Below are 18,056 nucleotides of genomic sequence, written 5' to 3' on the forward strand. Positions count from 1 at the left end.
TTAAGAATTTCGTGATTTTTACATTTATCTATGTTTAGGTCGCCCTTCAGCACCCTGGACTGGACAGATCATTGTCACTGAAGAAGAACCTTCAGGTAAAACTCTGTTTTCCCCAGATATTATTGCCCACATTTTGCCATGTGGTTTATCCTTTATTGTGAAGGGTACAGTGCATATTATTTAAGATGTTTAGAGAGGACATTCTGAAATATTTGGATACCATAAAAGAACTTATATTTTCAGAGATTCACTGTTTTAAAAAAAAGGCTTATTGAGGTACAGTTGACATATAGTAAATTGATATCTGTAAAATGTACAATTTGATAAATTCTACATGTGTATATTCCTGTGAAACTGTCACCATGATCAAAATAATAAACGTATGCATCACCCCTAAAATTTTCTCAGGCCCCTTTGTAATTTCTTTCTCATACCTCTTCCCAATCTCCAGGCCATCACTGATCTGCTTTCTGTCACTATAGTTTGCATTGTCCAAACTTTTAGATGAATGAATCATACTCATTTTTATCTTATTTTCCTCACTGAGCATAATTGCTTTAAGATTTATTCATGTTGATGTATATATCAGTTCATTTCAATTTTTTCATCCATTTACTGTCAAAAATTTCTATGAATATCCTTGTTAAGTGTTTGTAGGGACATATGCTTTCATTTTTCTTGGATGAATACCTAGGAGTTGAATGGATAGGTCATATGGTAGGTGTGTTTAATTTTTAAAGAAACTGCCAACTGTTTCCAAGATGGTTATACCACCTTGCATTCCCATCAGCAGTATGCGAGTTCCAGTTGTCCACGTTATCACCAGTAGTGGTATTTTATAGTGGGTGCATAGTGGTTTTAATTTACATTTTCCTAATAATGTTGGGCATCTTTTTTTTTTTTTTTTACATTTATTTCTTTTTGAGAAACAGAGTGAGACAAAGCGTGAGCAGGGGAGGGGCACAGAGAGAAGGAGACACAGAATTTGAAGCAGGCTCCAGGCTCTGAGCAAGCGGTCAGCATAGAGCCTGATGCAGGGCTCGAACCCACAGGCTGTGAGACATGACCTGAGCCAAAGTCAGACGCTCAACCGACTGAGCCACCCAGGAGCCCCAATGTTGGGCATCTTTTTATGTATATATTGCCATTTTTGCATCATGATGCTTGAATCTTTGCCAAATCAAGTTTACTCAGATATTTTTCCTGTTTTGTTTTCTAGAAATGTTACAACATTAGCTCTTAGATTTTAATCTATGCTCCATTTCAAATCATTTTTTTCTATATTTTATGAAGTAAGAACCCAAGTTGTTCTTATTATCTTTATCATTTTGCATATGGCTATCCAATTATTTCAGCAATCTGTTCAAAAGATAATCCTTTTCCCATTGAATTGCCTTGGCACCATTGTCAAAATCAATTGGTTGCATATTTCTGGACTCTCTATTGGTCAATTTTATTTTCTCTACACCAATCACACTATCTTGATTACTGTAGCTTTTATAAGCTTCAGGTTGTTGTTGTTTTAAAAAGCTTCATAGTTTAAAACAAAAAACCAAACGAATAAATAGCTTCAGAGTTTTGAAATTAGGTAGTATTAGTCCTCTGATTTTTTTCCCCAAAGTTGTTTTTGCTATTCTGTCTTTGCATTTCCATGTAAATTTTAAAATCAGCTTATTAATTTCTATTAAAAAACTTATGGATATTTCAACTGAGTCTTTTATATCCTTAATGATTTTCTATCTACTTGGTCTATTAAATTGATAGAGCAGTGATGAAATCTCTGACTGAAAAATAGATTTATGTATTTCTTCTTGCAGCTCTACCAGGTTTTGCTTCATATAGTTTGAGGTTTTGTTATTACATGCATAAGTAATTTATCTTCTAATGAATTGACCACTGTATTATTATAAAGTGATACTTTTTATTCATGGTTGTGTTTTTTGCTTAGGAATCTACCTTGTCTGATATTAATGTAATCATTCCAGGGTTGTTGTTTTTTTTATCAGTGCTAGCATGGCATATGATTTTCATCCTTTTACTTTTGACCTATATTTAAATTGTATTTTTTTAGGCAGCATATAACTGAGTCTTGACTTTTTATCCACTTGGGTAATCTTTGCCTTTTTACTAGAGTGAACAATTTACATTTTGTGTGATTATTGATATGGCTGGATTTAAATCTACCGTCTTGCTATTTATTTTCTATCTGTTCCATGTGTTTGTTTCCTTTCTCCTCTTTTTCTACTTTCTTTTGGATTTAGTATTTTTTATTATTCCATTTTAGCTGTGTTATCTTATTAGCTATAATTCTTTATTTTGTATTATACTAGTTCAGAATTTATAATATACATCTTATCACAACCTTTCTTCAAGTAATATTATATTACTTCATGTATAGTGTAAGAACTTAAAACAGTATTATTCCATTTCCCCCTTCAAGCCTTGATGCTGTTATTGCATGGATTTTATTTGTGTATATATTATAAATTGCACAATACATTGCTGTTATTTTGGTTCAAATAGTCACTTATCTTTCAAAGAAATTTAAAAGTAAGAACAAATTTTCAAATATTCACTCACATTTTTACCATTTCTGTTCTTCATTTCTTTGGGTAGATCTCTTTGTTTTTGTAAGGTTTATTTATTTATTTATTTATTTATTTATTTTTTTATTATTATTTTTTTAATGTTTATATTTGAGACAGACAGAGACAGAGCATGAACAGGGGAGGGGCAGAGAGAGAGGGAGACACAGAATCTGAAACAGGCTCCGGGCTCTGAGCCATCAGCACAGAGCCCGACGCGGGGCTCGAACTCACGGACCGTGAGATCATGACCTGAGCTGAAGTCGGATGCTCAACCGACTGAGCCACCCAGGCGCCCCTAAGGTTTATTTATTTTTGAGTGAAAGAGAGACAGACAGAGTGCTAGTGAGGGAGGGCAGGAAGAGGGAGACACAGAATCTGAAGCAGGCTCCAGGCTCTGAGCTGTCTTCACAAAGCCCAGTGCGGGACTTGAACTCACAAACCATGAGATCATGACCTGAGCCGAAGTCAGCGCTTAACCTACTCAGCCACCCAGGTGCCCCTGTGTAGATCTCTTTGAATCTCAGGCATTTCCTTTACTATTTCTTATAGTGCAGGCCTGCTGGTTATGAATTATTTTATTTTTTTTTGTATGTCCAAAACAGTCTCTGTTTCATCTTCATTTTTGAAATATATGTTCATTGGTTATAGAATTCTAGGTTGACAGTTTTCCTTTCAGTACTTAAAAAAAATTTTTTTTTAATGTTTATTTATTTTTGAGAGAGAGAGACAGAGCTCAAGAGGGGAAGGGCCAGAGAGAGAGGGAGACACAGAATCTGAAGTAGGTTCCAGGTTCCAAGCTGTCAGCACAGAACCTGATGTGGGGCTCAAATTCACGAACTGAGAGATCATGACCTGAGCCAAAGTCAAACGCTTAACCAACTGAGCCACCCAGGCACCCTTCCTTTCAGTACTTTAGAAAGGATGGTCCATTATAGCTCAGACCTACACTATAAGAATGACTATTGTTATTCTTACTTTGTCCCTCAGATATTTTCCTCTCTGCCTGATTTTAATAGATTCTTTTTATCACTGGATTTACAAATTTGATTATGATATGCATCTGTGTTGTTTCCTTCATGTGTCTTGTGCTTGGGGTGTACAAGTTTCTTGGATTCATGAGATTGGAATTGGATTCATGAGATTGGTTTCATGAGATTTGGAAAATTTTTTCACCAGTATTTCTTCTTTAAATTTTTAAAAAATGTTTATTTTTATTTTTGAGAGAGAGAGAGAGAGAGAGGGAGAGAGAGAGTATAAGTGGGGAGGGGCCAGAGAGAGGGACACAGAATCTGAAGCAGGCTCCAGGCTCTGAGCTGTCATCACAGAGCCCGATGTGGGGTTCGAACTCATGAATTGCAAGATCATGACCTGAGCCGAAGTCGGACACTCAACCGACTGAGCCACTCAGGCACCCCTCACAAGTCTTTCTTTAAACATCTTTTTTCTGTATCCCTTTCTCTCTTCTCTACTTTAGGAAATCCAATTACATGTCACTTGAAACCACAGCTTGCTGATGCGATATCCATTTTTCCTTTCAGTCTTTTTTGATTTCTGTGTTCCATTTTAGACATTTTCTACTACTGTGCCATAATTTTACCATCCTTTTCTTCAGTGTCTAACTTGCTGTGAATTCCAGTCAGTGTGTGGGTTTTGTTTTGTTTTGTTTTCATTTTAGGTTTTGTAATTTACAGCTGTAGAAGTCTGTAGAAGTCTGTAGAAGCTGTAGAACAATTTGTATTATTTTTACATTTTCCATGTCTTTAATTAACAGGTTGAATCTTTATGCTCTGGAACATAATGAATATATTTATAATAACTGTTTTTATATCCTTGCCTGTTAATTCTATCATCTGTGACATTTTTGATTTTGTTTTCATTGATTGATTTTTCTCCTCAGAAGGGGCTATATTTTCATGATTCTTTGCATACTTAATAATTTTTCATGAGATGCCAGACATTTTGAACTTACATTGTGTGGTGCTGGATATTTTTGTTTTTTTATAAATGCTCTTGAGCTTTGTTCTGGGGAAACGATTTGATCTTTCAAGGGTTGTTTTGTTAGGTGAAATCAGAACAGCCTTTAGTCTAGGGATAATTTGGCCATACTACAGAGGAAATACCCTTCTGAGCAGTACTCTACCGGATGCTTGGGAATTAGATTTACACTCTGACTGGTGGGAATATGGACTCTCCCAGGCCCCATGAGAGCTTTGAGGATTGTTCTCTCCAATTCTTTTGTGTGGGTTTTCTCCAGCCTCAAGTGGTTTCCTCATATTCATGTTCTGATCAGTACTCAGGTGAACACTCCAGACAGACCCTCTGCAGATCTCTGAAGCCTCTCTCTCAGTGTAGCCCTTTCCTCCAGTATTCATCCTTCTGACTCTATCTGTAGATAGATACCTTGCCCTTCCTGGAATTCCAGCTTTTTTTCCTCCAGCTGGGGAGACTGCCAGGCTCTACGTGGTTCCTCTTCCTGAGCTGCTGTCTTGAACTTCTCTCTGGACAATAAACTAGGACAATAGTAGAGCTCACTTTAATTTGTTTCTCTTCTATCAGTCATCATTGTCCTAAGACAGCTAATATCCAATGTCTATAAACAGGTGTTTCATGTATTTTGCATGGTATTTTAGTTATTTGACATGGAAGGGTTACTCTGATGTCAGGAACTGTGGAGGCTCTAAAATTTTACCCGACTTACAAACTAATACATTTTCTACCACAGTTTCATAGATGCTGGCAGAAGACAAGAGAGTCCTAGATCAGAAACAAAGGACTCTATAATTCACAGCGTGGTAGACCACATGAGCTTCACGTTCCCATTATTCTTCCCTGCACTGTCTCCCCCTCCCCACACCAAGTCCCACAGGGTGGTATGGAGGAGCACAGATGGGTGTGCACACACAGTACATTTGTGTCACATCTGAGAAACCTTGTACTTAGGACACCCCAGTCTTCTAAGGGGGCTGCTGACAGATCTACCCAACCTTTCTCTGAAGGACATTATCTTTACTATTCTGGGCAGAAAACAAGACAACTTTCTGCCCTAGAGAATATACTATCTCATATTCCAAGTTTGTTTGCTTTCCAAACATCCTTGAAAAGATATTCTATATATTTTCTTAATGTTTATTCATTTTTGAGAGAGAAAGAGACAGAGCGTGAGTAGGGGAGGGGTAGAGAGAGAGGGAGACATAGAACTCAAAGCAGGTTCCAGGCTCTGTGCTGTCAGCGTGCCCTGAAAAGATATTCTATAAAAAGCTGATATAAGATGTACAGAAAGTAAAACTTATGTCGTTACTACTGTTTTTAAGGACCAGAAAGAAAATCAGAACTGTCAAGCAAAGAAAGTAAAATTGTGGCTTTGAGTGAATGAATGAATGTTTTAGGAAGGATTTCAGAGTTGGGGTACTTCTTTATACTGTGGAGAAGTAATGAACTCTTCCCCCAGTAGGAGAGAAGCATCTGTGCCTCTTGGAGCATGCTGGGCTTCCCAGAGTGTGTGCTTTTCACTTTTCCTCATTGTTTTTCAGAGGGTATTGTTCCTGGGCCCCCCACAGACCTCTCTGTCACAGAGGCCACCCGGAGCTATGTGGTGCTAAGTTGGAAGCCCCCTGGCCAGCGTGGCCACGAGGGCATTCTGTACTTTGTGGAAAAGGTAAGACTCTGGGATCAAACATTATTACCTCATGCCACTTCCTAAAGATTTCTTTAGAGAACTAGAGCTTAAATTTCCATTGTGTCCTGAACTCTTCAAACCCGTATAAACTATGAACAATCTTCACAGAAAAATGCATATCACACAAAACTTTGCCTAAAAGTTCAGGGGGTGTATAGATCTGTGAAGCTCACCCATAGACTCCAAGGAGGCCCACAGACCTCAAATTATAACCCTTTAAGAAGAGAATTGCTCCCGAAACTGTAGATTGTTCATATGGCAGTTTTCTAGAAGCTTTCTCTGTCTCTCTCGCTCTAGTAATAGCTTCTCATCTCTCTACAATTTGTCTTACGCAGTCGAAACTGAAGATCAATGAGGGTAGATGAGCCAGAGGAATAGAAGTGACAATACTTTCAGAATACTGTCAAATAGCTGGAGGATCAAAGAGAGAAAGTCCTTACATGCTGCCTGGCACTTGGCCAGCACTACTCTAAGTACAGGTAGTAGGATGGGGTCAGAGATTGCAAAACAGCATAAGATACTGGCTAGTTCTTTCCCTCAAATATCTTGTAATTTTATTGTCATGCTCTTGGAGAGGGCAGCGTATAATGAAAGCCTAAAATGGGTGGAATGATGAGAATTATATGTGAATCTACCATAGACACAGATCTAAGGGCAGTTACAGTAAGCATTTATGCCCAGAAAATGGAGAAGAGCCAAGTCCTAGACAGGACGTTATTTGGGGCAAGTGCCCTAGTTTCAAGGGCAGACACAAAGGAGGAGTATCTGCCAGGCAAAACATAATTGCTCCCGGGACGGGGCATTTCAAGAGAATTTACTTAAAATGAGGTTCAAAATCCATTCATTAAGAAAGTTTTGATTAAGATATAATTGAAAAAAATGAAACTAAAATAAGCTTATTTTCTGTTACCCATAAGAACATTTACATTTATACTGGCAGCCACGCACCATTATTTTTGAAGAACAACAAATGAAACAATTGCCTATATTTTTTGTGTATTTTGTTTTTATAAAATTGTGTGATAACAGGGTAAGTTGTCATTTACTTTACATTTTACCTTCGTAGTAAAATTATAGAAAAGGTTTCTACTTGGCAAAAATATTGCGGAGCTTGGTGAGTTTTCCTAAGAGCTTTTGTGTTTCATCCTTAATGCTATTCTGATCATTCAATTTCAGAACATCTATTAGGTCACCTTCCCTGATAATTATTACAGGAGAATAGACATGATGGGTATATAGGTACTTGCAAACTTCTGCAAATTAGGTGACAACATGAAAGTAATATGCAACTATCTTCATGGCCTTTTAGTTATTTGAGATCGTCAGAGAATATTATACTAGCATTAAAAATGCTAGGGTCTGTGGTTTTCCTATTTTAATTAATAAATGTATTAATTTATGTCCTTTTTAAAGACATTTATCATGTCTTTGAGGAGCATGCCTCACTTCTCCTTGTCCCTAGCACATTGGTAACAATAAATGGATTATTTCTGTAACATGGACATCTTTCAAAAGAATCTGATTTTACTAAAAACATATTAGATTTTTTATTGTTAGTAATTTGTATATTTTCTAGATATTAACCTCAAATTAACTAGAACTTGAGTAGCATTTCTGATTTTAAAATTTTTCTTTTCTTTTTTTTTCTTAATAGAGGGCAAGACTAGAGTGGAAAATGTTTATTTCCTGGTGTGCTTAATACATACCCTCCACTGAATCTTTTCGAAATTCTCCACAGGAAGAGAGTTCTGAGTAAGCTCTCTGACAGTAATTACCATCTTTCCTATAATAATGACACAGTAACAATGTACCACTGAGGCGTTTTCTTCAAATGAGTCAACTTTGGCTTCTGTTAAACATTTCCTCTGGTCACATAAACTCTAATTTCTCCAGGAAAGTCTATTAACTTCCCTAGACCTAAATACATATGAGTCTGTGATTAAAAATGTAAGTGTTCATCCACCAGCAAACCTGGCATGGAACAGAGGGAACATTTCGAGTGCAGGGTGAGCAGAGAGGCCTGTAAAGGCATGGATGATGTATACAAAAGGCCCAGGATGTTGACATATTGGGGGAGCAGAACATGTCCAGAGACCTAGGGCACACTTACAGAACTATCCAAACAGCACACCGTTGTCCTGAGCTGAGACTCAAGCTATTCTGATGAGCCACTTCTAATACATTGACCTTTATTTTATTTATTTTTTTTTTAACATTTATTTATTTTTGAGACAGAGAGAGAGCGTGAACAGGGGAGGGTCAGAGAAAGAGGGACACACAGAATCTGAAACAGGCTCCAGGCTCTGAGCCGTCAGCACAGAGTCCGACGCGGGGCTCAAACCCACGGACCGTGAGATCATGACCTGAGCCGAAGTTGGCCGCTTAACCGACTGAGCCACCCAGGCGCCCCTACATTGACCTTTCTAAAGAGAAATGTTCTACATGCTTTTGTCCTGCAGCACATTTTCATCCCCAGAATATTCATGCCCATGGGAGTTCTGCTTCTTTACCCCTGAGCTTGCACTTCTTTACAGAACTTTTTACCAGAATTTGCATGCACATAAAGCACAAAGTCACCTGTTATGGCTAAAGCTTATGCCCAGTTACACCATGTCTGTGAGCCCTAAAATGGTTGATAGTGAGGGGTTTATTAGCAAGGTTATTGGATGGATTGGTCTCCAGTGTTCCCAGCCTTCCTATACTGTGTTCTTCTCAGCCCCAAACTTTTTTCTCAGATGTGTTATGTCTTCAGCTCTTTCTCTCTCATTCCCTTATCAAAAATCTGGTCCTGTCAGAGATAAGGGTTGTATCACTTGCTAGCTCTGTTTCTGCATGCAGGAATGTTTACCAATGACCAGGCACTGTTCTTTTTTTTTTCCTTTCATAAAATTTATGTTTATTATGCTTAATCAAATGTAAGTGATACATCCAAGGAAAAATTTGCTATTTTTTTAAATGAAATTTATTGTCAAATTGTTTTCTATACAACACCCAGTGCTCATCCCAACAGGTGGACCAGGCACTGTTCGAAGCACTCTGCACATGTTAACTCACCTAATACTTACGGTAACCTTATGAGGGAAATGCTTTTATTTTCATCATGCCTATTTTGTAGATGAGGAAATTGAGGCTTCGATGGGGCATGTAATTTGCTCAGGGTCACACATTTAGTAAGAGAGAGAGCTAGTATTTGAACCCAGACAGTCTGGCTCAGTTTCATATACTGTATCCAACTAGTATACATTGCTGCCTTTCAACCTTCCCAAGCCTGTCTTCTCTGGACAACATGGATAATCACACAGTGCTACCTCCACAATACTTAGTTCAGAGCACAGTTGAGAAGATTAAAGAGTTACAATGACATAAATCCCCTAGCATAGTGAAAGGCAGCTATTATTTTTTATTATGAAAGTATAAATGACTGATAATTGTTATATGTTCCCCAGGGGAGAATGTGTCAAAATGAATTAAAGCCATAAACTGAAGAATTGAAGGTCTGGGAGAATTTTATCCCTCAGTTATCAGCACATTGACTGGTTAGGGGGAATTTATCCTCTCTACCCTTCCACACACAATGACACATCATGAAAGATTCGACAAGGGACTTTAGAGGTTACCCTGTCACATTTGTTTATTTTGCAAATGTTAAAACTGAGACCAAACAATACTCATGTGACTCTCCCCAGGTCACATGTCTTATTCTTAACAAAGCTAGGACCAGAGTGGATGCCTCTGGATCCTTTTCACCATACCATGTTGTCTCTCATTTCAAATCCATGAAGGTTATGCCAAACGATATACCAGTATTTTTATAGTCCCAAGAATGTATCATCCCTCACAGCTGGTCACTATATCGCAAGGTTTGGATTTCTGGAAAAGTATCTTGAAACTATTCAAAAGTTCCAAAGCAAAATCATTTCTGCTGACCTTGGGCAGAATTGAGAGTACAAATAGGAGGGGAAAAGGATTACTGAAGACTACTGATAGTTTTCTCACTATATTCTCTACCAAAGTGCAAATAGACACCACATCCTTTCAAGGATTTCAGAGTCACTCTAGACCACTTTAATTCCAAGAATAGAATGGCTTTAAATTAGTTTTTCCCATAATTTATTCTAAAATATGGGTAAGAAAAAAAGAACATCTTTATCTTTCATTAGCTTCCTTCCTTCCTTCCTTCCAAATTCAAAAAAAAAAAAAATTCATTCATTCAGGAAAAAACAATTGTTGATTATTTCCTATGTGTCAGATACAATTCTAAGCTCTGGAGGATAGCAGTGAACAAGACAACTTGCTGAACTCAATTCACTGAAACTTATTTTCCAATGGAGGAGATGACAAATAACTTAATTTCAAATAGAGATAAGTGTTTAAAAAAATAATAAAGCAAGATAAAGGATAGAGAGTGATGAGAAAGGAACAAAACTCTTTCAGATTCTTTGGTAGAATAGGGAGGGGGTGATCAAGAAGGGCTTTCTGAGGAGGTGGTGTTTGAGCACAGACCTGAATGATATTCTGAATCATTAAATAACACTCAATTAAAATAAAAGTTTATAGCAGTGAAAATTAAAGTATCTTATATAGCACATTAAATTGAATTACCCACCCTAAGAATTAGAAAAGAATCTGACCCCAAGCAGTCCTCAAAATAAATTAAGGTCTTTTATAAGTCGATCAGTGATCTTACTTGGTTAATAAAGTCAGTGAAGTATTAAAGTATTTATCAAACAATGCAAAGCCAATTTTATTTAGATAATCCTATGAACTACAGATGCTTCATCCCCATTTCCTCCAAATCTCTTCTCCAGTTCAACTCACTGGTAACAGGTAGGTGGTTTGTTGACGGATAAATAAGACTGCTAGATGCCTGGCCTAGAGGTCCCATTTATTCTTGCCGTGCCGTGAATGGGTCTCACTGTTTGGGCTGCAGTGTGACGCAGAGACAGAAAACTGGCAGCGGGTGAACACAGAGCTCCCTGTGAAGTCTCCCCGCTTTGCTCTCTTCGACCTGGCTGAAGGGAAATCCTACCGCTTCCGCGTCCGCTGTTCTAACTCGGCAGGAGTGGGTGAGCCCTCAGAGGCAACGGAAGTGACCGTGGTAGGGGATAAACTTGGTAAGTGTGGAGTTCCCTTGAACAACTGTAAACTTCTTTTACTTCAATTTAAGAAAAACTTCCAAAGCAAGTACTCATCAGAACGTATATGCCTGGAAGCAAAAGTAGTGGCATCCTTCTTTCGTATCATGAATTTAATTGATGACTATACTTGACTGATACATTTCAAAAATTCATTATTATGAATGATGAAGTTATGAAAAGTAAACTTCTTTGGGAGTTTCAACAGTATTGTTAATGTATTTTTTCTGGAGTGGGTTGGTAGGTTCCTGGGTATTTAGTTTATCATTATGCCCCCACACTAACATATTTTTTTTTTTTATTTTCTGCTTTAACAAATATAAAGTAAGTAACTGTATGTTTGAGATGACTACTTATGTAAAATTTATGTGTGTGTGTGTGTGTGTGTGTGTGAGAGAGAGAGAGAGAGAGAGAGAGAGAGATAAGAATGAAGTTTTTTAAACCACACCTGAGTTTGATCATCATTTTCCTCCTTTGTCAGATATCCCAAAGGCCCCAGGCAAAATCATCCCAAGCAGAAATACAGACACATCAGTGGTAGTTTCATGGGAGGAATCCAAAGACGCCAAAGAACTGGTCGGGTACTACATAGAGTCAAGTGTGGTTGGCTCTGGCAAGTGGGAGCCCTGCAACAACAACCCTGTGAAGGGCCCACGGTAACCACAGTGTTGGGGGGTGGGCTGTGGGGAGCCTTCTGACTCTAGAGCATAGAGGCTATCAGGAGGAAATCAGCCATGGACCCATACAGCAGCACCAACATCCAGTGGAGGAAGACTTTTTAAAACATTATGCTTTAAGGGGTGGCTCAGTTGGTTAAGCGTCCGTCTGACTTCAACTCAGATCATGATCTCATGGTTCATGTGTTCGAGCCTCACGTTGGGCTCTGTGCTGATAGCTCAGAGCCTGGAGCCTGCTTCGGATTCTGTGACTCCCTCTCCCTCTGCCCCTTTCCTTGCTCATGCTCTCTCTCTCTCTCTCTCTCTCTTAAAAATAAATAAATATTTAAAAAATTTAAAAAGAACATTATGCTTTATATATCCAAATGAATTAAAAATTGAACATTATCTACTGCTATATTTTTTTTTTAAAGTTTTCTTGGGATATTAAACACTTAGAAACACATTAATGCCAGCTATGATGGGTTCACTTTATAGCTCTTTTCTGATTCTTTTCCTTTATGCTATTTGTTCTTTCTACCCCTCTTTTGTGGTCTTTAATATCCAAAATGATAAGATTTCAAGGGTCTAATAGGCTCTAGCTGACATAAAATAGCCAGGCATTTTAAATGAATAGGAAAAAAGTATCAACATTTTACAAATTTTGAACATGGTGAAACTCAGTGCTAAGGAGACATAAGTAACACCAAAAAAAAAGGACACTCAGAATACTTTGCCACTTCTTTACATCTGTTTCTAATATGGAGAGGGTTTTTTTCTTGCTTTCAAATGTTTTGTCAACCAGTCTTGCAAGTTGATGATGAATTCTGGTCTGCAACCAAACTCTGAGACTCCTTTGATTTAGGACCGATCTGAGAGGAGAATTCCCCCTGCCCCCACCAGAATTGTCATGCAGGCTTGTTAGGCAGCTTCTGGCATGGCCACTTTCAAGTCCAAGGACCCCCATAGGATGAGTTGTTTCTTTTGCAGAACATGAGAGAATAGAGACAAATCAATTAATGGGTGAAAGCAATATGTTTTTCAAGAGATTCACTTGGCCTGTTTACTCATTTCACTGTTACTCTCAGTTCCCAGCATTTTCCTGGGGCTATTTAGAAATATTTATAGAGGGTGAGGCAGGGTCTGCCTTTCCACAAACAGATGGCAGCTTCTCAAGGGCAGGCACCATTTTCTATTCATCTTTGTGCCCACAATACCTAGCTCAGTGCCTGGAACACTGAAGTGCTCAATAAATATTTGCTGAACTGAGCTGACCTGAAGAATTGGCCTCATTTATGTCTGCCTTCATTAAATATTCCAACTTTACTAATGGTAATAGAGTCATTAGCAGACCTGTTATTTCCTCTGGTTACAGTGTTCAGGATGGATTAAAATGTTACAGTGATTCATGAAACAGCTATTTATAGCCATAATAGCTATTAAGGAAGGAGGTTGTTTTATGTGTGAAACTGCCCATGGATTCACACCTCATTACTGGATCCTCATTTCTAAATGGTTATCCATATTTCATCTTATTTTCAGATTCCAGTGTCATTTCTCAAGTCATTATGCCTTCCCTGGTATGCAGGGAAGCAGTAACTAGGCCTCTGTAACAGGGAGCAGCCAGTGTCTTACAGCCATAAGTGTAAACCTGAAATAGCCATTAATGATATCATTAATATCACCTATTATTTATTAAAAGACTCCTCTATGCCAGACCCTGAAATAAGTACCTTAAATACAGCCAGTCTTTACACAAAAGTTATTATGGAGGCATTATTATCCCCATTTTACTGATGAGCACACAGAGCCTCGGAAAAGTTAAGGTACTTAATTCAGGGGAAACCCAGGACTCTGAATTGTTTGATAGAGTTTAGAAAATCGCCTTAATTAGCTGCCTTCTTGTCTAAAGCACATACATTACCTGATCTCTCTACGAATTATTTTTATAAACCCAGATCATTCAGTTAAGCTAAAATCATCTTGTCTAATTTGCCTGCTAGAAAAGTTTTTAAAAACTCCTTTTCCTTTTAGATTTACTTGCCATGGACTGGCAACTGGCCAGAGTTATATCTTCCGGGTCAGAGCAGTTAATGCAGCTGGACTTAGTGAATATTCACAGGATTCAGAAGCGATTGAAGTAAAAGCTGCTATAGGTAAGTACCTTCTGCGTAGCTTTGGAGGGCAAAAAGTGAATTTTTATGTTATAAAGGAAGATACCATCCTCGCCAGAAATGGTTTTAAAGCTTCTAGTACTGCTCGAGGGTTCTGTCCTCAGATGATCATTTTCTCTGACTCCAGGTGACAGCTAACCTTCCATAGCCATCATTTTACAGATCTTCATCACTTACCCAGACTCTGTGCATCTGTAGCCTTGCCATCTTCACAAGTCCGAGTGTCCTCAGATAGTTCCCATTGTGTGAAACTCCATTCTAACTTCGTGCTCATCCTGGGAGTGTGGAGGGCCATCCGGTTCCGTGAAGTGGTATATCACCCATAACCCACGTCATTTTGTACCTAAATGCCATTTCACCTGCGACAAAGCCTGGCTTGTTTTCACTAACAACATGCTTTTTACAAACTCCTCTAAATTTCGTGCAAGATACTTGTGGTTGCTTGGTCATATGCTACATTTCTGCTCACAAAGTAACCAACAGAATAAAACCCGTAATAAAGTAATTGTGTGAGTGTACATGATGTGGCTCCCAATCTTAGATAAAGCAGGGAAAGGACCCACATAGCTCAGAGCACTAAAAATTATGTCTGTGATAGAGTGACACACATTTGAAGGGAAAGATTATTTAATACCAGTTATCTTCAGTTATCATGCCGTATTACTTTTTAATATTCCTTATAATATGGACAGTAGGTAACTTTTTTTTTTTTTTGAGGTTGGGAGGTACAGGCCATTAATATTTCAGTAATGTACATAATTCTAGCTGTTATAAAATCAGGATCTTTAATGTATGTCCTGTGCACTTTATGATCCATTCTGCCCCCTCATTCTGTGAATTAAGAGGACTTAATATCTTTCAAAAAACGTCAGAAGTTTGCTTTTTTCTTGTATATACTTGGGTTCTGCAAATCAAAATGGTTCCTGTTTCTGTCTGTGGTTTTTTGTTCTCATTTCGTCTTTTCCAGAATATGGAGAAGTTGAAATGTTTCCTTGGTGTAAATTATGTGAAACGTGTGCTTTCCGTATTTCTTGCAAATCTGAGTGATTTCTGTTAAACTAAGATTCCTTGTTCTGTTTGTGGTCCTAATGGTTTTCCCTTTGTTCTGTTAAGTAAGAGCAATTTGGACTGTGTCTGGGCTCAAAGCGTTTCTGTTGTTATCTGGTGATTGTAGGGGGAGGAGTGTCTCCAGATGTGTGGCCTGAACTGAATGATACACCTGGTGGACTAACAGACTCCAGGGGAGGCATGCATGAAGCCTCCCGGCCAACCTTTAAGAAAGATGCTTTGCTTGGTAGCAAACTTAACAAACCTTCACTACCCAGTAGCGCTCACAACCTGGGCCAAACAGAAGTGAGTAAAGTAAGTGAAACAGTTCAGGAAGAGCTTACCCCATCACCACAGAAGGCAGCTCTTAAGGGGAAAAGTAAGTCTGACCCTCTGAAAAAGAAGAAGGACATAGGTGAGAGTTGAAAGAGTCAACTGTTCCATCTGTCTCCATCAGTGTCCTCACCTCATCGTCCGGATCACACTCTTCCATCTGTGTTCGCTTTCATCTATGTATATTCTTAATTTTCTGTGTTTTCAGCTATCCATTTGCAATACTTTTGTCTAGTGAGTTGTAAAAGTAATTTTATATGAGCTTGGCTTTTATACATAGTTTACTGTGCTTAGTGACAATAGAATAAGGTGATTGGGTTATAGAGTCCTTTTTGGTTTCTCAGACAGACACAGGTTTAGCCTCATTTTGCTAAGAAAATTAGAGCTAAGAGCACAAAGAATTTGAGAATCACAGCCTATGTGAGGTCCTTTGAAATGTTTATGTTCAGTACATGTATAGGAAAAATATTTTACAAAGAAGTCACATTTAATCAGGATCATAGTTATTAACTTCCATTGTTTATCTTCAGGTGTTCAAGTTATCCTTCATATTTAATTCAAATAAATATGAGTAACATTATCTCTCTGAGTTACCATGAAAAGTTTAATAGGGTATTATAATCATATAAAGCTAAATTCTATGATTTATGAATCACATTCCCAGAACTGTTTTATTTAAGACTATTTATCAGTAAGCTCAGAATTTTCTGATTAGGATATTTGATACTTGTGTCTTATATATTCTAGGAGACAGTATTTTTCTTATCAAATAAAAATGAAATGATAAGCATATACTGACAAACTATAGCATGCCTGTCTTCCACCCCCTATTACTTCCCCACCCGTAACTTCTGTAATGTATTTTTTTGACACCTTTATTGTCCCTTCAACTTTGAGATGGGATATTCATTTGAGAATTCACATTCAACATTGCTCTGTAATAGGGAGAGAGAGAGAGAGAGAGAGAGAGAGAGAAATTTCTTTTTTAATGTAAAGAATGAAGGAGGTTGGTGAGGGGGAAGAGAAACACATGTATTATTTTTAAAATCTTTATTGTTCTGAGAATCTTTTGAATAAGAATAAATAGTTCTTTTTTTCCTATAATCCAAATAAATATTTAGAAAACTCTTTCTGATGTTATTGCACATCTAGATGGATTTCTTTCCACCATCTCACCTTCTCTTTCTTTATCGAAAACCATAATTTAGCAGTTAGGTGAAAAGTTGATCAGCAAAGCCACATAAATGAAGTAAGTCTTTTAAAACATCGTCCACATGTATTTCTGGTTATGCACTAATAAACACAGTGACAACTATTCAGTATTTTGTACTATATGAATAATAGTCCAACATCAGATTAAAAATAATGCAGCAAAAAGTATTATGTAATAAGAGAAAAATCACATGGCAGATTGTGCCTGGCTTTAAAAAAAAATTTTTTTTTAAGGTGGCATTTAGCTGAGTTCCAGAATAAGATTTGTCCTGTGTGTAGACAGAACTTGTTTAGTTGTAAGGTCTCACAAGGGTATGTATGCCCAAATGGTGAAATGCTATCCTTTTGGAAATAATATGGAAATTCTCAGTAAGGAATTGAGGGAGAAATTAATATACACATTTCATTTTCCTGAAGGAGCAAATAGAAACAAAACTACAAAAAGAAACAAAAATATATATCTTGGGGAAAAGATGTCTTCTTACGGGTAACAGAATCACTTTTCATATTATTGCACCATCTTGCTGTTAGTATTTCAAAAATTATTCTTCCGTGGAGGGGTGGGGCAGCTTCTTTTTATCTTTGCAATAATAATTGCAGTGCCCTTTTTACTGTGTGTTGGCTTTTTTCTCATACACCAGATTGGATGCCAAGTTACTGATCAGTCTCACAATTTAGTCTCATACTGCAAGAGCCTAGTGCCCTCTCACATGGTACTAATGACATGAGTTTAATGTACATAGAATCATAAATGCATTTCTGTCTACTCACGAGCGATTCATATTGCAACAGCGGCACCATCGCCACCCTATGATATCACTTGTCTTGAAAGTTGTCGTGACTCGATGGTTCTTGGATGGAAGCAACCAGATAAGAGTGGAGGGGCTGAAATTACTGGCTATTATGTGAACTATCGTGAGGTAATTGACGGGGTACCGGGAAGATGGAGAGAAGCCAACATCAAAGCTGTCAGTGATGAGGCATATAAGGTAAATGTGTGACCTTCTGTAGTGTGGAGTGTCATGTATATGATGACACGGTCACTTGCACACCATGCACACTCACCTACACACCCAGCACCTTGTAAATGATTCATGTCATTACTCCAGGGTCCATTGTCTGCAATGACATGAGTTTTGTCATTGTCATATACGGTAAGTCATATAAGGTAAGTAGAAGTGATCTGACCAGGAAGGATTTGTATTTTCTGATTCATACACATAAGCAATAACTTC

The 18,056-nt window shown here is 37.8% G+C and overlaps 1 protein-coding gene across 10 annotated transcripts in view; it reads left to right on the plus strand.

Moving 5' to 3' along the window:
* Nucleotides 1-18,056, plus strand: part of MYOM1 (myomesin 1) — a 168,660-nt gene that overhangs the window by 91,294 nt on the left and 59,310 nt on the right. For 9 of the 10 annotated variants that reach the window (XM_042911112.1, XM_042911108.1, XM_042911109.1 and 6 more), the window contains 6 exons: nucleotides 39-95; nucleotides 6,119-6,243; nucleotides 11,195-11,378; nucleotides 11,881-12,055; nucleotides 14,090-14,211; nucleotides 17,614-17,810. In XM_042911112.1, coding sequence (XP_042767046.1) covers nucleotides 39-95; nucleotides 6,119-6,243; nucleotides 11,195-11,378; nucleotides 11,881-12,055; nucleotides 14,090-14,211; nucleotides 17,614-17,810 — 860 coding nt within the window. Of the gene's footprint in view, nucleotides 1-38; nucleotides 96-6,118; nucleotides 6,244-11,194; nucleotides 11,379-11,880; nucleotides 12,056-14,089; nucleotides 14,212-15,403; nucleotides 15,692-17,613; nucleotides 17,811-18,056 lie in introns of all 10 variants that reach the window. The other variant, XM_042911118.1, reaches the window with a different exon arrangement.

Source organism: Panthera leo, chromosome D3, assembly GCF_018350215.1.
Source record: "Panthera leo isolate Ple1 chromosome D3, P.leo_Ple1_pat1.1, whole genome shotgun sequence".
Taxonomy (NCBI): domain Eukaryota; kingdom Metazoa; phylum Chordata; class Mammalia; order Carnivora; family Felidae; genus Panthera; species Panthera leo.